The sequence below is a fragment of the Harpia harpyja genome, chromosome 6 (assembly GCF_026419915.1).
Source record: "Harpia harpyja isolate bHarHar1 chromosome 6, bHarHar1 primary haplotype, whole genome shotgun sequence".
In the NCBI taxonomy this organism is placed as follows: domain Eukaryota; kingdom Metazoa; phylum Chordata; class Aves; order Accipitriformes; family Accipitridae; genus Harpia; species Harpia harpyja.
Window position 1 is genome coordinate 62366945 of NC_068945.1, and position 24292 is coordinate 62391236.

Genomic DNA, 24292 nt, shown 5'->3' on the forward strand with positions numbered 1-24292 from the left:
AAACAGAAAAGGAACACTATTAAAATTGGCAGGTGAGAGACTGTTGTCAAGCCTGAGCCCACTCGAAGTCAGTGTTTTAACAGAGTCAAAGGTAAAGACAAGCCACTGAAGGCAAGGAGTGCTGGCCCTGCCTGCAGAAGGCTGAATGCATCCTGGAGAGCAGCAAGCCTGAGGGTTGCAGTGGACTCACCATTCATCAAGAGCTTCCACTGTCAAAACATGCAAAAAAGGTGCTACTGAGATCTGCGGATATATTTAGAGGTGGAGGTAGACATGTGTAGGGTAGGATGAAACGTGTGTATTACAGGCAAGAAGATTGTTCTAATACTGAATATAGTTGCGATTTGGCATTTTTAAGAGGTCAATGCAAAACAAAAGGACTTTAAATGATTTTTAAATTAGGGGTAATGTCTTGCAGTGAGAGATCTGAAGTGCTTAGTCTGTTTAGTTTATCAAAAGAAGATTGAGAGTCAACTTGATTAATGCATAAGCATTTCCAGGGGCAGAAAACACAGGATCCCACTTGACTCTTTAATCAAGCAGAGAACTGCATAAGAAGGCCTACCTCCTGGAAGCTGAACCCAGACAAATTCAAATCGGAAATAATGCACACATTTTTAATAGGAAGAATGACTGATTGCTGGAACAATCTGCATGGCATGTGATGGACCCTTTGTCTCTCAAGTGCTTCGTACCATAACTGGACACCATATGGAAGAAAAGCTCACGCCAAATACAAATTATCAGCCTCAGCATCAGCCTAACTGGATGCATTTTAATGGCCTGTGAGGTCAAACTAGTAAATTGTTTGGGGTTTGTGTGGCAGGGCTTTGGTAGAGGGGGAGGGGGCTACAGAGGCGGCTCCTGCGAGAAGCTGCTCGAAGCTTCCCCGGCTCCCAGTCAGACCAGCCTCTAGCCAAGGCTGAGCCCAACAGTGATGGTGGTAGTGCCTCTGGGAGAACAGGGTTAAGAAGGGGAACCTGCAGCGAGTAGGGGATTGGGATGGGAGAGGAACCCCTCTGCGGGTACCGAGGGCAGGGAGGAAGGAGGGCAGGAGGGGCTGCCCCCGCAGCCCGTGGGGAGACCAGGCGGCAGGCTGTCCCCCCCAGCCCACGGAGGGGAGCAGGGGAGCAGATGCCCACCTGCAGCCCGGGGAGAGAGGAGCCCACGCCGGAGCAGGGGGATGGATGCCCCCCAGGATGGCTGCGACGCCATGGGGAAGCCCGCGCTGGGACAGGCTGGGACTGAAGATCAGCCCACAGAAAGGACTCACATTGGAGAAGTTCGTGAAGGACTGTCTCCCGTGGGAGGGACCCCACGCTGGAGCAGGGGACGAGTGAGGAGTCCTGCCCCTGAGGAGGAAGGAGCGGCAGAGACAACGCGTGAGGAACCGACCCCAACCCCCATTGCCCGTCCCCATGCACTGCGGAGGGGAGGAGGGAGAGAATTTGGGAGTGAAGTTGTGACCGGGAAGAAGGGAGGGGTAGGGGGAAGGTGTTTTGAGATTTGGTTTTATTTCTCAGTATCTTTGTTTTTATTTGATTTGTAGTAAATTAAATTTATTTTGTTTCTCACCCAAGTCGAGTCTGTCTTTTGCCCATGACCACAGTTGGTGAGTGATCCCTCCCTGTCCTTGTCTCAACCCACGAGCGTTTCTTTATGTTTTCTCCTTCTCATCCCACCGGGGCCAGGAGAGAGGAGTGAGCAAGTGGCTGCGTGGTGCTTTGTTACCAGCTGGGCTTAAACCACAACAGGAATCTAATTAATCCCCCTCCTGCTAAACTCTGTGCGTGGAGAGCGATGGTATCTTACCTCCCTCCTGGGACATACCACGGACGTGGGGCATCCTGAAGCAGGAACCCTGCCCTCTGTGCAACCACTTCCAAGGAGTGCTTGCAATAGATTACTTTGCAGATCTGATAGCACTTTACAATCACTTTGCAGGCATGGAAATTGCTCCTCAGAGTGCAAAACAGACCATAAACAAGCTTGCCTCATTTGCCCTTTGACTGCAAGGTTGCAGGGTCACATTCTGCCTTTTAGTACAGCTGTGGCCTTCCCAGTGAATTTGGCGGACTAGGATCAGTGTTAGTTGGCACTTTTCTATTAATTGACCCTAACGATCTCACATTGGTTAACTTTCTGATGCTGGGGGTCAGGACAGACTTAGAATGAACACACCTGGACTAACAGAGTTGATCCTCACATGTATGTGATTACTCAACTTCTTCTGAGGTCTGAAACCTTCCCCTGGAGTGTTTTCTCATGTCCAGTATCTCCAAGATATTGCCACGCTGTGAGAGGGATCAGAATATTTGTGATTTCACCAGGAGATTAATCAAAGCTGCCTCAATGCCCTGCATCCTCCAACAGCAAACCTATATTATATTCAACTGCTTTCCTCTTTTATGCAGCCCTGGCCACTCAGTCTTATACCTTCCCTCAGCTAGCTTCCCGTCCCACACCACTTGGACCCACTACTTCTACCTCTGTCACTCTTCTCAGCAGACATTTTTCTCCAGACGTTTCTTACTTATGATACCTAAAACTAGTTCAGCTCTTCTGTTTATCCTGTTGCCACTGGGTATGTGCACGTTCATGTGTGTCTTTCTGTGTCCCCCTGGCTCTCAACACATTACAATTTAAAAAAAGACACAGGACTGGATTTTGCCAGATTGTAACAACATTAGAAGGGGGTAGCAATGGGGCAATTCTACCCAAACCAGTGAAAATACACAGGACAGATAATCTCAAACACTGGCTTTCCATCTCTCCCCCCGCCATTCCTATGTTGTTCATCCAAAGCCCCACTGCCTGGGGTTCACGTGAGATGCTGCTATCTCCTGCAGGCAGAGTCTGGGCTGAATTATCTCAGCCTCCCATGGGCAGAGGTGAAAACTGTAGCTCAGAAAGAAAATAGGAGGTTGGCAGCATCACGCAGTTGTCCCTCTGAACAGCTGCTGGGTTCAGCAGACACATGCCACAAACCTGGAGAGGAAGATGTGGCCAAGGACAAGTACACAGAAACATCTGTTCAGTGATACCCTGGGACATCGGGGTCCACACAACATAGAACCAAGGACCAACCAAAATAAGAGATGAGGAGATAAAAAGAAAGCCAAAGGACAAGAGGAAATCATTGCTTCATTATTAATGTTTCCTATAGTCTCAGCCAGCTTCAGAATGTCTTCCTTGAATAATTTATATGAGGCTTCTCCAATAGACTGTGAATAATTGATGTTCGTTTTCTTCAGTCATTATATCCCAATGTGTTACCAGGAACCAGACTGAATCTTAATTTAAGAAAAAAAGTCTGTCAAGGCTGTTTAGGCTTGAAATGTGATCACACTGAAAGCTGATGTAACTTGGGTAAGAGTACCTTCTGTGGAAGAGACCCTTCCTTTTCTTAAGAGTAAATAGTTTTTCCTTTTACACAAGAATTTACAAAATAGAGCAATGCTTTTTCCAGTTCACCTCTTTGACAGGAAGAGCACCATTTTCCCCAGCTGGCCTAGCACATAGGACAGTTTTAGTATCACTTTTATTTCATCATTTGGACACTAAAAGGTGTGGTTTTAGAATGGGAATACTCAATAAATTCATGAAAGTGTGGCATAGAGTGGAGGAAAGCAGTTGTCACCAAGAGGTTAGCAAGCACATTTGCTGCCAGGGTTACAACCACCATCCTAGTGGCTCAGCACTGGAGATGGCAGGAATCATACCTCAAGGTGAGTGAGTAGCTCTCCAGGCCCCACTGACTCCATCAGGCCTGTTTTGATTGCTCACCAACCAAAGAGGTTGGTGCAAATGGCTTCTAGTGTCATTTGAGATGTCGTCTGCACACGTGCACGCGCGCGCACACACACACGCAGAGTGCTTGCCTCTCATCCCTCTGCCAAGCCGTAGCAAATCTCAAGGTCTTGCCAGCTGCTTTCCTGTTGAAAGAGAAATCAGTGACTCAGAGGAAGCTGTGTTTAACTTATTTAAGTACATCGTGTACACAAATAGGGTGAAGAAATCATCAAAAGACACTAAAGCCAACCTTTCTTTTGGAAGTCTCAATATACACATCAGCATGCAGTTCCTGGTAACTCCTCTCCAGGAATTAAACTCTGCGGGTTCAGTGCAAACTCTTCTGCTTTTTTAACTATTTACCTAAAAGAATCTGTGCTTCAAAAAGCCAACAATGGGGCTTTTTCTGCAAAGACAGTGCATTGCTCATGCACAGAGGAAAAAATCTGGAAAAATTACTTGTAAAACTTGGTTATCTCTCAGGGTAACAATACGCATTAGGAAAACATCCAGATGGAAATGCCATGGCAAAATGTAGCCTTGAGCCTCAGTCCAGGTGAGAAACCTAATGCCATCAATAGGACTGACCTACCTGACTTGAGTTAGGAACATACATTAGCAGGAATACTCTTAAGATGAACAGAAATAAACATCTGCTTGAGTGCTTTGCTAAATCACAGCCTTTTAGTAGCAACTCTCAAACTGTGCCATGCACACCACTGCTGGCTAAACATCTTTGCTACCTGACAGCCTTGCATTAATTCCTCAGCTCCACAGTGTTCCTCAGAGCAGCCTCTGCTGCTATGTGCTAGTCCCCTCCTCAGAGTGGTCTAGTGGGAAAGCCTTTCCTTTTCCTTTCAGAAAAGACATAAAAACTTTCCTAGGGATACAAAAGAGACTCAGGTAAAATTGAGTTGACAGTTCTGCAGGCCATACACGAAAAAGTGCCCCTATAAAGTTCATGACTTTGAAATCTACTTCTTGCACATCTTGCTGTTCACATCAGAGGTGGCTCCAGACACAGAGTTATATTATGTTTTTCTCCGTCAGACATCCTTAATTGCTAGGTAATATATGACAGGCCAAGGGCCAAATCTATAGCATATCAAGAAATTCTTAGATTCCCTGGATTTCATCCCACTAAGAATCGACTTTTTTGGTACTTAGGTTAGAGAGAGCAACCTTCCGTATGTGACTAATATGTTGACAGGCAGCTTCATGGGAGCTACCTGACTGTTCAAAAGAGAGGGGAGAAGGGAAATTGTTAGTCAAAATGAGGGATGAGATCAGCATATACCATTCGAGTGAGCAATCTCAAGAACAGAGGAATGAAAGGGGAGATTTTATGAATACCTTGTTTGAACATTGTCTCAAAATAGTACTTTCCTACAGCTCAGGATACCCAACAGCATCTGCTACCTTATGTCAGTATATCTATGTGTATACGTCTGATCTAAATGACATGATTAAACATCAGCAGCCATTAATAGCTAGACCTCACTGTTTCTTCCAAGGTGAATACCCAAAGAAGCAATGTCTGAATGATATCGAAAATGAAAAAAAAATTAGTACATTGTGGTGGGTTGGCATTGGCTGGACACCAGGTGCCCACCAAAGCTGCTCTATCGCTCCCCCTCCTCAGCCGGACAGGGGAGACAAAATATAATGAAAGGTTCGTGAGTTTACATAAGGACAGGGAGAGATCACTCACCAATTACCATCATGGGCAAAACAGACTCAACCTGGGGAAAATAAATTTTATTACCAATCAAACCAGAGTAGGATAATGAGAAATAAAACCAAATCTCCAAACACCTTCCTCCCACCCCTTCCTTCTTCCTGGGCTCAACTTCACTCCCAAATTCTCTCCCTCCTCCCCTCCAGCAGCGCAGGGGGACGGGAATGGGGGTTGGGGTCAGTTCATCACACGTTGTCTCTGCTGCTCCTTCCTCCTCAGGGGCAGGACTCCTCACTCTTCCCCTGCTGCACCGTGGGTCCCTTCCCCGGGCTGCAGTCCTTCAGGCACAGACTGCTCCAGCACGGGTCCCCCGCGGGGTCACAAGTCCTGCCAGCAAACCTGCTCCAGCCTGGGCTCCTCTCTCCACGGGGCCACAGGTCCTGCCAGGAGCCTGCTCCAGCGCTGGCTTCCCACGGGGTCCCAGCCTCCTTCGGGCATCCCCCTGCTCTGGCGTGGGGTCCTCCCTGGGCTGCAGGTGGAGATCTGCTCCCCCGTGGACCTCCCTGGGCTGCAGGGGGACAGCCTGCCTCACCGTGGTCTTCCCCACGGGCTGCAGGGGAATCTCTGCTCCGGCGCCTGGAGCACCTCCTCCCCCTCCTTCTTCACTGACCTGGGGGTCTGCGGGGCTGTTGCTCTCACGTGTTCTCACTCCTCTCTCCGGCCAAATTTGTGATTGTGCAGTTTTTCTGCCCTTCTTAAACCTGTTCTCCCAGAGGCGCTACCACCGTCACTGATGGGCTCAGCCTTGGCCAGCGGCGGGTCTGCCTTGGAGCCGGCTGGCATTGGCTCTGTCAGACATGGAGGAAGCTTCTAGCAGCTTCTCACAGGAGCCACCCCTGTAGCTCCCCCCACTACCAAAGCCTTGCTGTGAAAACCCAATACATACGTCAAGGTTGATGAAGACAAGATGAAGTGCTTTCAACCCATGAGAAAAAATGAGAATGGATACATGCCTAGTCCTCAGACCTATGCTGATGTCACCATATTCCCCCTCTTCAGCTGAAACAAAGAAATCCAAATCATTTCAAAGCCCATTAATGAGACCAGAAAATAATCCTCAGTGAATGTCAAATAAAACAGGAAAAAAACTCCCTGATGTTCTGTTAGGATTCACGTTTGCTTCAAGAGGCCATAACTCTGGACTTATTTAAGCCCTATGAAAAGTAGTTCTTACATGCATTCATATATGAAGACAATGACACTGTTGTGATAATAAAATTTTTTTATTACATAACAAACTATTTTGAGATAACATAAATAAATGTGACTGTGTAATAAATAGCACCATTCTCATGGGACTTTTTGTATGTACATTCACATCCACATGTGCAATAATGTAAACGTTAAAGAAACTACTAAAACTTATCATTGCTATTTTCAAGTCTTCACCAGCCAAATTTCAAAATCCTAAGTAGGATTCTCCAGAAGAACGAATTCCTTAGCACAAAGACTACACAGAATTTGCCTGAATACAAATCTAGTTGACAAAGAACAGATGTAAACTTTATGTCAGAAGGCTGTAACACAAGCCCACAGGTTTTGCCAGATGTATAACATTCATTTGATATTATCCATCTACACAGATATGTATGTGCATACATTGTATGTTATAAAATTTGCAGATGCCCACTGACTTCAAGGGAGTTAGGAACAGACCCACTTCTCACCTGCTTGGGATACCCAGTCTTACCAGAGGCTGAAAGAACATCAAACTCAAACCCTTCTATTTCAGTTTTCTGTTACAAAAGCAGAATGTTAAAACGCTTGCAGATCAGTTAAATTGCCTTAAAGTGTTATAAAACCTACAAGCCTTAAAAAGGTCATTTGCCCTAATTGTGTCTAAAGTGCCCTGCAATTAGCAGGAAGATCCATATCCCTTCCTGTGGTATCCTAGGAGCAGATTACACCAGTTAGAATAAACTCAACAAACACAGTTCAGTAGCAATAAATCAGGACAAATTTTGCTCCCAGGCCCCAGTAAAGCCCACTGTAATTAAGGATAGTCTATTTTCTGAAGTCAGTGGAGCTTTTCACATGCTTACCGTTTGGCACACACTTACACGCCTCGCCTCAAAACTGAAGTACATTTCTGAGTTCAAAGAAGTTGCTCACGCCTTAGTGGCACCACTGATTATAACTGACATTTGGGTGCTGACTATAACAGTGACCCTACCAGCACTTTTTCCCCTCGAACATGGCAAATTCAACTCCTTTTGAAATTGCTCTATTATTCTCACTATAGTTTCTTTATTATGCACCTAGCGCCACTAAAATTAACAGATATTTATGAGATAAGGTGCAAACTGTTCTTGTTTAGAGTAGCAAAAAATAACTCATTCTGTGGAATAAAAGAATTAATATTAAAAAAGAATTTGAGGTCAAAATGTGAACCCTTTAAGCCCTTTTTGGTCCTAAACTCTGCTGAGACATGCACCTGGGCACAGCAAGGGCACAGTCTGAACCAGATATTTGAGTTGTACTTGGGTGAAGGGAGAGGAAGAAAAGGAGACATGGGAGGAAGGAAGGCTCCAAATTCAGACTTTTAATTTGAGTGTAAAACATGCAGCATATGGTCAGGCTGGCAGAAAAGCCTGACTGTGGCCACCGAAACAGACTGCAGCGTCATGTCAGCGGGAGCACGATGCCAAGTCCTGCTCCCACTGCCAGGCCCCGAAAGGTCCCCATTAGACACTGCATACAGCCCCCCCACCAAAGCAAAGGGTTTTCAGAAGTACCAGCCATAATGGAATGCAGGCAAGGGCTTCGCTCCGGCTCCCATTGACTGCCATAAATATTTTCCATTTTAAAAGCCAAGCAACTTCCCTGATGGCAGTGATCCTTATCAGCTAAATGCCCTTCCTGCTATCAGACTCATGAGGAGATCAGAGTGAGATCTGTGGTAATTAAAAATGAACGAGACCAAATTAGTTAAGTACATTCCCGACTGTCAAGAAGTAATGGAGAGATTCAGAGGTCTGGATTTCATGGAGGGAGGCTCTCAGTCCACCACCCCTCCAGCGCAACGCTCCATGCCTCCATGTATGTACCCTACCTCCAAAATGGTACCGGGAAGACGCCTGGAGGGGACATCTTAAATGGGAAGCAGAGGAGAGCCTCACAGAGTAGCTTTAGGCGTAATAAATATTGCCTTTTTTCCTAGCCAAGACCTTTGCTGCACTTTTAATGCGTGTCTTTGCAGGATCCCTTGCAACTGTGATGTGGTGGCATCAGAAATATGACTCATCTCTGAACAAACACAAGCCTGAGAGAGGTGGCTGAACAGTCTGGTGTGGCCATGCCATGGCCTGTCCAGAGGCAGCCCGGCCCCACAGGGTGAGCATTGAGGTACCACACCACGCTGAATGGCAAAATGCAGGCTGACACCCTGATGTGAGGTCTGAAAGTGGCAATAGCTGCAGCCCCACAGGGCAAGGAGATCAGAAAAAAATAGCCGAGTGGAATACAGAAAGAGGCATGTCCAAGTGCATTGCAAGCGAGCTACCATGCTGCAGAGCCGCTCCTGTACGTCCCCTCCCATATCTGGGGTCACTGCGTAGCAGAACCTCCTACAGCATCACAAACATCTGCCATGTGAGGTTCCTTCTTTCTTCCCACCTCCCACCTGGATGGGAGAGATGTGGAGGGGAGGGCAGCAGGAGGGGAAGCTGGGTCATCACGCTGCTCTGTGCTCATGGCAAGATAAAGGCAAAAAAACCCTTCTTCTAATAACCAGGTCATAAAGCAGTTAAAATACTACAATCCTTTCTACTCTTAACCCCATGACTATTTCTCAGAGGACTCTGTCTTTTTGCAGATAAACTTTGCTGATTAACTTTTTGAAGACACAAAAGAAGGGCTGAATCCTGACATGTTTTGGAGACGACAGCCATTTCGGGGAATGCTGGCAGTTACTCTCAGCAGGTCACAGTCAGCTGTGCTTTGCAGGTCGGCATGCACTTCAAAATGCAGCAGAGCGCAGAGATACCCAACTGTTGTGGTTTAACCTGGCAGGCAGCTAAACACCACACAGCCGTTCGCTCATTCCCCCGCAGTGACATGGGGGAGAGAAGCAGAAAAAAGGTAAAACTTGTGGGTTGAGATAAAGCCAGTTTAATAGGACAGAAAAGGAAGGGGAAATAATAGTAATGGTAAAAGAGTATACAAGTGATGCACGGTGCACTTGCTCACCGTCCACTGACCGATGCCCAGTCAGTCCCCGAGCAATGGCCCCCACCCCCGGCCAACTCCCCCCAGTTTTATTGTTCAGCATGATGTCCCATGGTATGGAATATCCCTTTGGCCAGTTTGGGTCAGCTGTCCTGGCTGTGTCCCCTCCCAACTTCTTGTGCACCCCCAGCCTCCTTGCTGGCTGGGCAGTATGGGAAGCTGAAAAGTCCTTGACTGTGCAAGCACTGCCCAGTAACAACTAAAACATCAGCAACATTATTCTCATCCTAAATCCAAAACACAGCACTATACGAGTTACTAGGAAGAAAAATAACTCTATGCCAGCCAAAACCAGGACACCAACCTAATTTTAAATGGGTTCATTCAAATGAAAAGCAGTAAAACACAACATCCTGAAAATGAGCACATCTCGAGACGCCAACTGAGCGCTGGTGCCACAGTTAGATTGCTCCAGATATGTGAAGCACCTGAGCAAATACATTTTTAGCAATCTCAAGTGTCTTTCCACTCCACTGGAGACCACAGTCTAGACGTATTTACAGAGATGATTGGAGACATTTAACATATTGTTATACCATCTTTCGAATTCCTAGTTCAGGCACAATTTAAAGAGAATGACTGCTGAACATTTGGAAGCGGGAGAAGTTGGCGCATTATTCTCAGGATCCAAAATTAATGACAGCCTGCTAGTCACTTCTGTTTTCAGGGAGCAGTAAAGATCAACAGCAGATATTCTCAAGCGGCAGGCATTTCTGAATAGATGAAAACAACTGCAAATGGTACGTCGTGAAGTCAGCTGTGGTGGTAGATATGTTCCCAAAAAAAACACTTTCTCACCCAGACTCCTCCATATCCATTGTGTCCTAACTGCCACCAAGGACCACTGAGGGCTCTGCCAACCTCAAGGAGACAAAAATGCCCAAAGAGCTCATGCTGCTATACAACTGCAACCCTTTTTTAAGAGCAGAGACATAGTTGGCTCAGCTATATATCGGGACTGGTAGATACCAACCAAAACTTCTGAAGATAACAGATCTCCAAAGCTGGAAATCATCCCACTTGGGGTAATTGAACTGTGGTCCCCAGTTCTGCAGGCTGAAGGACTGAAAGAGATACCTAAGGGAGTTCAGGACTCTAACAAATGTCAAGATGAGCCCCAGTGTCAGTATGCTCTGGCATAGGGTAGGATCTACAAGATGTAGGAGAACCTGAATAAATTAGTAGAATGTCCAGAAAGACTCATCTCAAAGGATATGGCATAGTTATGGTATTTCTTGATAGGCTCGGGATAAAATAACACTAGGCCTATGAGAAAAGGAAGGCATCTCAGGGAGCCATTAATTACTTGGTGAGATGCGTACGCAACCCCTGGCCAAGTCTCACTTTGCACATGATCCACTGAGAATGTGAGTTGTAGCAACCTCAAATACAGAACCTTTCATTTTCCTCCAGCTACAGAAATTTGTGCTTTTAGTATAACACATCCTTGGTAATACAACTCATCATCAACAACAGACCCCCATATGCAAACTCTGAAGAGCTGGAGGGCACAGAATTTCCAAAAGCTGCCTCTCCTAGTATATCCCACCCATTGAAGAATGGACTGTCAGCCAAACTCTATGCTGGTTCAAATATTTTGCAGTAAAAACCACCACATCAGCCAAGCCAAATGGGAAGGGTGTTCCCTACACATTCCTGAAGTGATTGACTGCTGTTGACAGATTCATGTTTTCAGCCTGAAAGATTGGTTGTTCTTAAAGCAAAAGGTGAAAGACTAAGAGATGAGAAACCTAAAATGACTTTTACCATCAGAATATAGCCAGACATCTCCTGAAGCCAGATAATCTACTACAGACACACAAAAAAGACAGAACTACATTAACACCGCTGCACTCCCAAAAGCCCAGAGAGATGATATCTGAAAGGTTCAGTAAAACAAGTCAAATATCTAATTGCTTCTCAAGCCAGCTGAATTGCCATGGGACTTAACAGCAACACTTCAAGGAGGAGAGGCATCTACTGAGATGAGTTTTCCAGTGTATTTAACAGAATCCTGTACTTTGGTGTATAATATCACAGCCAATCCACTAGGCAAAGTTTTCCCCTTGTTTAGCAGGGGGCAAGATATGGAGAGGCCAGAGATTCATCCGTTGTTATAAACCAGTCGAATTTTCACTGAACTGATTTAAGACCAGAAAGACACACAAATAAGAGGGGGTGAAGAGGGAAGTGCACCATTTGTCGAAATCTGTAGCAGAAAGTCGAGGAGAGTGTAAAGTTGCTGGACCTTGAACCATTTATCACAAGATTTAAGAAGAAATAGTGTATATCAGAAAAAAATTAGTTATACCTGTGTACTCCAGAGTACACCAAAAGTGGTTGTGCAGCAGGAGGGATAACACTATCTGCTCCTTTATAGTGCAGACAGCAAAAAGTAACAGGCTTGAAGTATAACAAGGGAGATTCAACAGCAGAAAAAGCTGTAACAGGAGGGAAAATGAAAAGAACAAAATAGATGAGCAAATATCTGGAGAGCTTGTGGGCTCTTCATCACCAGAGGTCCCTGAAAACAGTCCAGCCAAACAATAGCCATGAATGACAAAGTCATTGCCACTATAGCTATTTGGGCTGGGGGATGAATTATGGGATCACTTGAGGTGCTTCCCAGCTCTGTATTTCTGTAATTGAAAAACACATTCTAAGGATATACAGAGATTCCACATTTAAAACCTCGGAAACTAAACCCAAATACCAAGAATGACACAGGCAACTTATCAAATGATGCCTGCAAGCCACAAGAAATCTTCCAGTGGTCAACACTGCTACAGAAGCATTTATGTGCCTCACACTGGAACATATGTAGTAAAGAAATGAACAATAAACCTTTACAGGAGGAGAGTCAGAAGTGAGTAAATCTCACCTCTCCTACAGTAGAATTGAAAGGATGTTGCCATTGTTCATCTGGTTTGTCAGATACAATAATTTATACCCTCTGGTACAAATTACTGAGAAAGTAAAGCACTGCCAGGATCTTTTGTGAAGAGACTTTCTAGAGCAAGGAAGTGTGATGAGAAACAGCATTCAGCCTGGGAAACTACAAAACAGTGAGGGAAGAGTTCAAATGTGTTTGCAGAGCAGCAGTTCGCTTATGTCCCCAGACGCAAAGAAGTGTTTTAACATTAAAAAAAATGCAGTACCAAGTGATATGAGAACCCTCCAAGTTGTTAAAAATAAATACATAAATAAACAAAATGCAAAAGCTTCATCATGAAATTACCTCAGGCAAATAAGACATTTACCATTACTTATGCATTCAGCTTATTAATTAGCTAAATAATGCAGGTAAGGAGAATGCAGACACTATGCAAATATAATTTGGCCACTCCTGGTCACCCTTTTGGCCAATACAGCTACAAACAAATGGGAGAGCTGCAGTACTTAAGAGTATGGCAGCTCAAGACAAGCAACCACACCTCTTCAAGAGGTGTTGTAGTAGACCTGTCTTGTCTGTGAATTAGCATACAAGGGTACTTGTATGCTAATATAGCATCTATTGAGCTATATAACTATGCTGCAATATCATATTGAGCATATCAATATAGCACATATTGAGCTATATAACTATGCTGCAAAGACAATCCCTGCTCCATAGCTCCGAGAGACAAGAAGGTTTGGAGGGGAAGGACTAACTCAGGGACACTCAGGACATCAGTGACAGAACTAAGAAGCCATACAAGGGTAGATAGCAGAAACAGCTAGTAATGGTCTGTAAAATGAAAAGTGCCGACATACTGCATTCCTTCCCTTTCACCGGGTCGGGTAGTCCAGAGCACTCCACCGACGGATTCGGGACAGCCACCCTCCATCTGGAGCCACTGCTGTCGCACTCTGTGTATTCGAAGTGGTAATCTGTCTGCAAGCAATTACAAAGAGTTTCAGTTTCATCATAACATTTGCATATTAAGCTCATTAATCAAGACTGGGATTAGCAAACTCAGTTATAATTAAACCAGAAAGGAAGTAGCTGGCATAGAACATACTGTGCAGCACTCTCACTGCTTTGATGATCACCATGTATCATCACAGAGCAAGCGCAAAGTACATTGAATGCTGTGCAGCACAAAAGCTAAGGCAGAGGGTGGGATATGTAAAAGCACTTGAGAGACGGGACACTGATTCCACTAGAATTTTTTCCCCAGTCTCTTAGAGCAGGATTGCTCCCAAACTTCTCACCATCATGGTATCTGATCTACAGCAGTCAATCAGGCTTCCTCTTTGGTCAATGGAGCAAGCCATACCCAGAGCACAAGTCATCCCATGTTAGGTTGGATGTCTAAGATAGATGACATGAATCACCTTCTGCAAGTGCCTTTCCCTCTTCATAGATTTCAGAGGATGCCCAGACAAACTAGGGTAGGTAAACTCAGTATGGGATACCTCTGAAAATGCCATCCAGGATCAGCTCTGAGGAGTACCTCAAGGCAGAATGATGGTATGAGCAGAGATCAGCCCCATGGCCTCTGTGACGGAGACAAGCCCTGAGCAGTCTAAGTGAAAAGCAGTAAGAAATATCCAGCATTAGCTAGGAAAGAATATTAGCTATTGATCTTATTAATAAGATTGATTCAGATCCCGCATACAACCTAGACTCACATCTAGTTGCATTCTTAGTTTTGTCTTTGTAGCTTTGTTTCCAAATTCATATACCAGAATTTTACTATTAAAATAAACCTCAGCGACATCTCATTCTTGAACCAGCTTGATATCAAGAGAGAGTTTGGGTGAAGCTGGCAGAATTGGTGCATAACTTTCTTCAGAGGGAACAGACGTATATTAAAACACATACTGGCAAGTTCCATGAGATGCCTCCACATGGGCAAGGCCACCTCCAGCTCCCTTTGCAGTCAATAAAGGGAAAACGTTGACCAGCTGCTGCAGAAGGGACAAGGAGATAACATACGTCCTAGAAACACTTCTTTCTCTCCACTGGCTACAGAGAGAGACCAGCCACTTCGTTTGGATGGAGACTTGTCCCTTTGCTTAGGGGAACCCCGCCTCCAACACTGCATGGCCCTGCGTGGCCCATAAAAATAACACACACAATCATGGGACTGAGGAAAACGGGATCAGAGCTTTAGCCACAGGCTCGAGGTTTATGCAGCTTTAGGGCAGTCTGGTGTGGTGGATCCATAAAGTTTGGTCAGTTCCTTTCGATTTAGCTGGCTTCTCCTGGCAGGACTGGACATGAACCAAGGAGGGGGAAGTCAGTGGTCATGTCCACAGCCCAAGGCACAAGCAGAAAAGCTCCTTAGCTGCCATAGCTCACTCTCACTACGGCAAAACCAACCTATAAGGCAGCATAAGTCTGCCTGCCTAAAGATCTGTGCCACCATGACTGCAGACATCAGTCCTAAGCTACGCTACCCTAGGAGGAGATACTCTGTGCGCACAAGGATTATTTGGGGGGCAATCTTTTCCTGCACCTTCTAGGACCCCTTGTAGTGCTAACATCCCACATGATGGAGCAGAAGAAGGGGAATCAGGTGGATAAGGGCCGGTCCATGCTGGCTTTGGTATAGATTAGTTAATCCTTGCAACTATCCAGCTGACTCACAAGGAGAAGACTTGCAATTCTCCTCATGTACTTAAAGAAAAACAAGCAATACTGAGTTTAATACTTCTCCTACTGTTACCATAGCTCTCCAGAGATATTCAGATGTTAATAAAGTTGTACCTAAACATCATTAAAGCCTTTGCTAGTTTGCATCCAAGTGCAAATAATATTCCGATTTCTCTGCAATTAATATTTTCATGGTTCAATAAACATCTTTGTGGCTCAACCTACAGTTTAGAAAGCTAACTAACAGCACAGTGGAAAGGAAAACTATTTGTCTCAAAAATAAATGAAGGCATAAAAAGATACCGTCAAACCCAGAGCCACACATGAAATATAATATACCACACTCTCAAATCTACAAATATACTCAATTAAAATTTGCACTTTCCCACTTTCATCTCATTATACAATCTTCAAGGAACAGAAAAAAAACAGTCCTTAATCATCTTGGTATGAAATCTGCCTATAAGGCAACCAGAATACATAAGTAACATATCTGTAATAGATTCATCTTGTAGTTCATATCACATAAGAAAAAAATGATCTATTAAATTAAATATGCAAGACTGGAGTGAAGCAAAGAAAAGGATATTTAAATGCTCTGAATCTGACCCATGTTCAGATCTCTTTTCTATTTTGTATGGGGTCAAATAAACTATAGGCAGCAGTTTAGTGTCAACAACGCAGGTTGCTCCCATAGCCAACTTCTCAAAATACACTTCAGGCATGTCTAGTCAGCATGAAATCCCTCTGCAGCCAGAGGGGGGTCTCAGAAGTGGTGCAGCTGCGAGGGACACACCATGCAGTACAGAAACATCCCCTCTAATGGTTGTCTGGCTGTCAGCTATCACCGGAGATTCAAAACTCAGGACAGTAACTAAATTTATAAAGAAAAAAGGATTTTTGCTCTCCTTCCAAGCTCAGGCAGAAGACTCATGTCTCCATCTCTCCTTTTCCATCCCTCCATGGAAATCTCTCCAGCTTTAACCAGTCAGATGAGGTTTCTGGAGAGATGGACCCAACAGATATCCTTCCCTCTGACCACCCCATCCCTGTGTGCAGCCAGCCATGTTCACAGAGGAGTCCCAAGACTCACAAGGAAGGTTGTACAGCAGAACTAGAGTTCTTACATGGTCTCTTTCCATTCTTTTTCCTCTACTGTGCTCAGTTCCCTTATGGAAGAGGTTTTGGTTGGGTTTTTTTGTTTTCTATCTGACTTTCAACTCAACTTTATGTCTGAAAACCACCCCATGGACTTGGTTCTTCCTCTGGTAATTGACTGTAATGAAGACCCTGCAAATTAATTTCTGCCCTTGGTCACACACACGTAGCTCTCAAAATCTCTGCCAGCTACCAATGCTACCATCTTAGAATCACAGAATCATAGAATCACAGAACGGTTTAGGTTGGAAGGGACATTAAAGATCATCTAGTCCCAACTCCCCTGCCATGGGCAGGGACACTTTCCACCAGACCAGGTTGCTCAAAGCCCCATCCAACCTGGCCTTGAACACTGCCAGGGATGGGGCATCCACAGCTTCTCTGGGCAACCTGTGCCAGTGCCTCACCACCCTCACAGTGAAGAAATTCTTCCTTACATCTGACCTAAATCTGCCCTCTTTCAGTTTAAAGCCATTACCCCTCATCCTACCACTACACTCCCTGATAAAGAGTCCCTGTCATCTTTCCTGTAGGCCCCCTTTAAGTACTGAAAGGCCACTATAAGGTCTCCCCAGAGCCTTCTCTTCTCTAGGTGAAACAACCCGAACTCTCTCAGCCTGTCCTCATACAGGAGGTGCTCCAGACCCCTGATCGTCTTCATGGTCCTCCTCTGGACCCCCTTGAGCAGGTCCATGTCTTTCTTATGCTGGGGCCCCAGAGCTGAATGCAGTACTCCAGGTGGGGTCTCACCAGAGCAGAGTAGAGGGGTAGAATCACCTCCCTTGACCTGCTGGCCACACTTCTTTTGACGCAGCCCAGCATACGGTTGGCTTTCTGAGCTGCAAGCACACATTGCCAGCTCATGTTCAGTTTTTCCTCCACCAACACCCCCAAGTCCTTCTCCGCAGGGCTGCTCTCAATCCACTCTCACCCAGCCTGTATCCATATTTGGGATTGGCCTGACCCATGTTCAGGACCTTACACTTGGCCTTGTTGAACTTCATGAGGTTCACACGGGCCCACCTCTCAAGCCTGTCAAGGCCCTTCCGGATGGCATCCCTTCCCTCTAGAGTATCAGCCGCACCAGTCAGCTTGGTGTCATCCGCAAACTTGCTGAGGGTGCACTCAATCCCACTGTCCATGTCCCTGACAAATATTTTAAATAATACTGGTCCCAATACGAACCGCTGAGGAATGCCACTCATTACTGGTCTCCACCCAGACATTGAGCTGTTGACCACAACCCTTTGAGTGCGACCATCTAGGCAATTCTTTATCCACTGAGTGGTCCATCCATCAAATCCATGTCTCTCCATTTTAGAGACAAAGATGTTGTGTGGGACAGTGTCAAATGCTTTGCACAAGTCCAGGTAGATGACATCAGTCGCTCTTCCCTTATCCACCAATCCTGTAATTCCGTTGTAGAAGGCCACCAAATTTTTCAGGCACGATTTGCCCTTAGTGAAGCCATGTTGGCTGTCACAAATCACCTCTCTGTTTTCCATGTGCCTTAGCGTAGTTTCCAGGAGGATCTGCTCCATGACCTTGCCAGGCACAGAGGTGACACTGACCGGCCTGTAGTTCCCTGGGTCTTCATTTTTTCCCTTTTTAAAAATGGAGGTTATGTTTCCCCTTTTCCAGTCACTGGGAACTTCACCAGTCTGCCATGACTTTTCAACTATGATAGATACTGGCTTAGCAACTTCATCTGCCAGTTCCCTCAGGACCCGCGGATGCAACTCATCAGGTCCCATGGACTTGTGCACCTTCAGGTTCCTTAGATGGTCTTGAACCTGATCTTCTCCTACAGCGGGTAGTACTTCATCCTCCCAGTCTCTGCCTTTGGATTCTGTGAATTGGGCAGCATGGCTGGAGCACTTGCCGGTGAAGACTGAGGCAAAAAAGTTGTTGAATACCTCAGCCTTCTCCATGTCAGTTGTAGCTGAGGTCTCCCATTTTGCTCATGGGGGCAGTACAGTTTCTTTCATCTTCCTTTGTTGTCTTCTGTACCTGAAGAAACCCTTGTTATTTTTCACATCCCTAGCCAAGTTCAGCTCAAGCTGTGCCTTGGCTTTCCTATACTATACTATACTATACTATACTATACTATACTATACTATACTATACTATTCTATAGTTCTTCTCCCCTATACTATAGTTTTACCTAGAAACAACCACTGAGGGCCCAGCTGTATCCCTCTTTTATAACCAGAATATATCTGCACTGCATCACAGGCATGTCAGCAGCTCACAACTTCGGTTGCACCGCTGGCCAGCTTTAAATTAACCATCTTGGCTACTTATAGTGGGTGAATATAACTGCATGGAGCTCTGGTTCAGCTAAACGACCCAGCATCTCAAGCTGGTTTAGCAGCCATGGTGACACTGTCCTCAGCACCCAGTGTAGCTCAGGTCCATCCCTATGAGCTGGAAGCACACCTGGAATGCAGCACCAACACCTTCAGAGCACATGTGATGTATGCAGGCACTAGAAATCGCCCATTAACACTGGCTTACTGGGCTCAGCGCTTCTAATCTGCCTCAGCAATTTGAACTTCCAAATATAGAAGGCTGACAGAGGAGGCTCCTCAGCACCGTGGGACACTTACAACACTTTTGCTTCTCACTGAAAAATGCCATTGCATTATGTTGGGATTTCTTCTCCTCCCTGACAGAGAAATTGCTTAACCCACCACTTCTCTGAAATGAATTTCATGGCAAATCCATTGCCAGAGGTTATCTGTTGCCAGCTATTACTCTGGTTTTGCTTTCAATGTTTTTTTCCCACTGTCATCCAGATATATAGTATCTTTAAATTTGGCCATGGGCCTGTTTTAATTTTAACTGTAATTCTGACTCTGTTTTATTACTTTTCTGGGTTTGGCCTTAATGTTCTAAACATGTCCCTCCCTCAGTTCAGCTGTTATTTCCTATAACATTTCCTATTTTATTGCTCATAATTCCTAGACTTTGGCAAAACTGGTTTGAATTTCATACCCAAAGAGTAGCTTTCCATAGGAAAGTGTCTCTCAGGAAAAAATTAACAACACCCCATATAGGGTTAAACTTAAAAAAAAAGCAATTTTCTAAATGGAAAATTGATGCTGTTCCAAGAAGCCGCTCAGAATCAATGTGTAGTCCTCAGCATGACATTTCAAATGAAAGATTAATAGTAACCCGAAAAATGCCACCAAAAATAGGCAAGTGCGTTTGTTTTACCCTGTGCTGAATTTTGCTTTATCGTTCTTGGAGAATTAGTGAAATCACATCTGCACCACCATGTAAAGCTGTTGTAAGAAAGTCTCTGACGTACGTACGCTCTCTTTGAAGGACACCATGTACAAAAAAGATGCCCTTGTGAATGCACATGACATCAAAGAGGTGGTGCACTGGTCACAGCTCTGCCAAGGGGAGAAAAAAATGACAGAATTTGTCCAGCGTCCTATGTTCAGAAAGCATCGATACGGGATCGATGCTGTGGGCTTGCCACGCTCACACGCATCCTGTGCAAAACTCCAGCAGACATCTCCTGGCTCCCTGGGGGCACCTGCACCTCCTGCCCTTCAGCCCTCCTCCAGCTCCCAGCCCACCATGAGCAACACCTCAGCGAAGCATGTCCCCCCCAGTGTGTCCCCCAACTCCTCTGGCCCTCTTCTCATACAATCCTTGGCCTGACTTTAAGTGGCACTGAGTGCTCCTCCTTGCCCAGGTCCCCAGACCCAGTGCATGTAGTGTTAGATGTCTCCAGTGCAGAGCTCTACATCTGAGCTAGTCATGCCATGGTCCTTTACAACGGTTGACAGACACAGGCATTTTCAGGGCACAGCTCCTCTCGTCTTAAAGTAAATGCCTATTTCAGGGCATTTCTGAAACTCTAGAAGTATTGGTTTCCTCTCCATTGACTCCAAGCTCTCCAAGCTTTCTCCCAGATGGCCCACTGTAGAACTGAGCTTTCTCCATCACAAAGAGCAACACCCAGTTCAACGCCTTTCCTATTTTTCTGCACCAACCTTTTCATTCCCTCCTTTCACCTACATGGGAGATGCCCTGTAGCACCTCACACTTAACTAGAACTGAAGGGCAGAGAGAGCACAAGCCCTTACAACCAGTTCCCAATGCACTGAACACTTGATCTGGGCAGAAAACAATGGACGAAGCCCAGGTGCAATAAACATTTACCGTATCTGTTATGAAATATAATAGCAAGAGTCTCTTGCATTTTAACAGCTTGCTCTGCTCATGTTGTTTTCCAACCACAGACATCACTGAGCCAAAAAAAAAGAAAAAAACTTCTACCCTACCTGCCACAGTATTACTAAACAATAACTCTCAAGACGTCTGTCGTTTATTCCTTTCCTGAACTTGCACTGCTTGTTCCACTGATACTTTTCCTTAACCCGATTAACTGCACACAATGCTATTAAAAGATATTGCTTGCCAAAAGGGGCATCCATAATCTTTACAGACCCATGTGCTATCTCTATTTACATGTGCAACAAGGATTAGCTGTGTAATTATTAAAAAAAAAAAGACCCACACAAAAATAAAAGCCTCTTTAAGGAAAGAATGAATACAGGAGGAGCTAATAAGGGAGTCCAACCCCACTGAGCACTCTTGTGATCCCCCCAGACTAATCATGTTGAAAAGGAGACAACATTTTCACTTCTCTGGTACACCAAGACGTGATATCCCAGAAGACAGCAGATGTAGAAACACGGCAGTCTCTCTGCGTGGCTGTGTTTCCCCATGTCTGGCCTCTGTAGCACTAGCACACTCAGGGACTACACTTTCAACACTTTGAAACTACTCCAGTGCTTTCAAGGGCTTCCTATCAGTCATTTCTCCTAACGCAGGCTTTGAAAGAGGAGATGCAAGTACCCATTTCTCATTTGTTTGGGGCTTCTAGCCCATCCTCCTCTTTTACTGCACTCATTATTTCTAATTATATCCTCTGGCATCAATAAATATCCCTGCTTCCCCTCTGTGCTCCTATCATCCCCGGCCCACGAGTGAGCAGCAGACCTGTCCGTCAGCAGGGCTCTGTCACATCACTCATTCAGACCTAATGCCCAGCTCCACACTTCTGAACATGAACACATCCCTCTTTAATCTCCTTTGAAATAACTTACATTAGTACTTTTCAGCTGAAAACTTGAGCCAGGCTTTCAATTATTTCCACCCATATACCCCAAATTCCTAAAGACATTTATGTGTGTTCTGTCACACTTCTCTTTCCGGACTTTCCAATTCATTTGTGGCTTTTTTGGCAGTGAGAAACCCAGCCTTAATTGCATTACTTAGAACTCCACAAGGCAGCTGCACATATTCAGACTTTCTGAAAATCAGGCTATTTGCATCTTGAGCCTAATTCAAGCACCAGGTTTCAGCCACGAGAAGCTGACGTTGAAACACTGCCAGAGCCATCTGCAAATTAAAGATGAACTGAGGAGGTTTACTGAATGAAAGCCAAAATTCAGCAAAAATATATTATCAATATTTGCGAGGAATCAGAATAAATGACATTTTAGGTATGGTTTTATATAACCTGTTTAAACATAATTCCCAGGATTCTAACCCAAATGTGTTAAAATAAATGTCTAGTCCCAGGCCAGTGAGCGGAGTGACCTGCAGTGGACAGATCTCTGCAGAATGATGGGGTAAGTTCAGAGAGCCATGAGCAGCTCTGTCAGCAGTAGGAGGACAGAGACCACCCTTATCAATGTTTAGAAACAAACAGCTGATAGAAGAGTGTTTGGAAGAGTATTGTGTCCCAGCAGAAGTGAGAAAGGTACTGAGCTTTCATACCAACCAGGTCAAAGGACTTCCTCGGCCTTTGGTCGACGTACTGCAGCATGGGCTGACGGTCAGCAGAGAGAGGAGGTGCTTCCAGCACATCTCAGATGTTCAGAGCAGGGCACGTGAGCTGTATTTGTTTCTCCCTCCAGAGCTGCAGGAGCTAGCTAGCCTAGCTCGTACGCACACATTTCCGCACAAGCGCCTGAGGTTAGGTGGGACAAGTCCTTCCCTTTGTACCTCTTCACCCAGCTGTGACATGCTGGGCTGCCATTTCAATTTTGAATGCATTGGTGCAGCCTCTGAATAGCTCCCAGTCCAAGAGGCACCCACCTCTTAACTGAGCCTCCCAGAGATGCTTATCATAGAAATAATGTGTTATTACTATGGCAGAGTTTTAAAGTAAGAGATAGCAGGGCTAGAAGGGCACTTCAGAAGCCATTTAGTCGAATCTTCTTGTGCCCCATACCTAAACCATTCCTGACAGAAATTTGCCTAACCTCTTTGAAAACCCCCAGTGATGGATGTCGCACAGCTTCACAAGGTAAAGCTCATAGTTATTGGCTAGATAAAATGATGCTAATGTGCACAGACCATTCATCAGGCAGCTAATGAAGCAGTTATCATCATCAAGGAAGCTGAGTAAAAGAGCTAGGAGAAATACATGGGGGTGAAGAGTTTATTTGTTGAAAAGCGCAGCCCAAAAGGTACCATTTCAACATCTAAACAGATTCAGAGAGCATGGCTGGCAGCAAAGGCTGGCTGTGTCCTTCCAAGAAACTGCATTTACTATTCTATATATTTACTATACATTTAGTATATGGTTTGTTAAGGACAGTGCATTCCCATGTAACACAACATCCCCTGCATGAAACTTCAGGGCTGTGCTCTAAGCAGTGTCTTCTCCTGGCCTTCAGCCATCCTCACTTTGGCTGAAATCAGTGAGATTTCACCAGCCTCACTGGGCACCGGACAGGGTCAGACACAATCATCTTTCAGCAGAGACGGTGTGCTTTTTCACTCTGACATTTCTTCAGCCTTTGCCAAATCCCTTTCAGCAGCAGTCCAGTAATGACTAGAAGAGTTTTTATGATCAGTATCTTATTTATCCTTTCAGTGACCATTTTCAGTCTGAAAAGGTCAGATCAGCCAGAAGCCCTTTGACTGTGAGAAATTTGTTTTTCTTTTAAATAAAACTTTACAAACAAGCTATGTGCAGCCCTACCCCAGCCATCTTTGAAAGTGTCTGGGATTATTTATTTTTGCAACCTACAGAGACAAGTAGTCTTTAGTAAAACAGCGGCTCTTTCATCCAGGGCCTCATTTGTTGCCCAGCAAAGTCAATAAAAGATATCCATTGACTTCAAAGGACAACAGGATGAGCCACAGTCAACCAGCTCATGTACTTATCACCCTAAGTATTAAATAACAAGCAATGGGCATTGCCATCCTTGCAAGTAAAAATCTAGAGAGAGAAAAGACCTTTCTACCTTTTAAGATCATCCCATTGAATTTCATGGGTGGAGATAACAAATAGAGAATTCTACAGGATGGTGCAAAAGGGCCCTCAAAAAGGTTATTTTCAGCCAGACAAACTAAATGTGTGGAGGCATCTCCAGTGATGGCTTAATAAGTTAATAAGGGATATTGGGCAGTTTGCCTGCCCCAACCCATGTTTTTCCTCTTCCCTTGTGTCAGCACTACAGCTTAGAAGAACCTGATCCATCATAAAGTCATTTTTTTTCACTAGTTTTCAGCCAGAACAGTTCCCTGATCGGGTTCATCGCATGCTGTGTGAGCGCTGCTGTGGACACTGGGGAGAAAGTGGCAATGGGTGGCCAAGGTGGAAAGATGGAGAGGGGAAGAAAATCAGGGAACAGGACTGACCTAATGTCCATGCAGACTTAGACTGGGTTAAACTGATGGTGAAAGTGTGCCTTGATCCTGATGCCTCCTCTCCCAGCTTTCACAGCTGTGTTATTCAAGGGTTTGGGTCTCTCTCG

The 24292-nt window shown here is 45.1% G+C and overlaps 1 protein-coding gene across 2 annotated transcripts in view; it reads right to left on the reverse strand.

The window, feature by feature from the left end:
• ELAPOR2 (endosome-lysosome associated apoptosis and autophagy regulator family member 2) overlaps nucleotides 1–24292 on the reverse strand; it is a 105741-nt gene that overhangs the window by 38902 nt on the left and 42547 nt on the right. For both annotated transcript variants that reach the window (XM_052790130.1, XM_052790131.1), the window contains one exon: nucleotides 13511–13631. In XM_052790130.1, the coding sequence (XP_052646090.1) occupies nucleotides 13511–13631 (121 nt within the window). The remainder of the gene's footprint in view (nucleotides 1–13510; nucleotides 13632–24292) is intronic.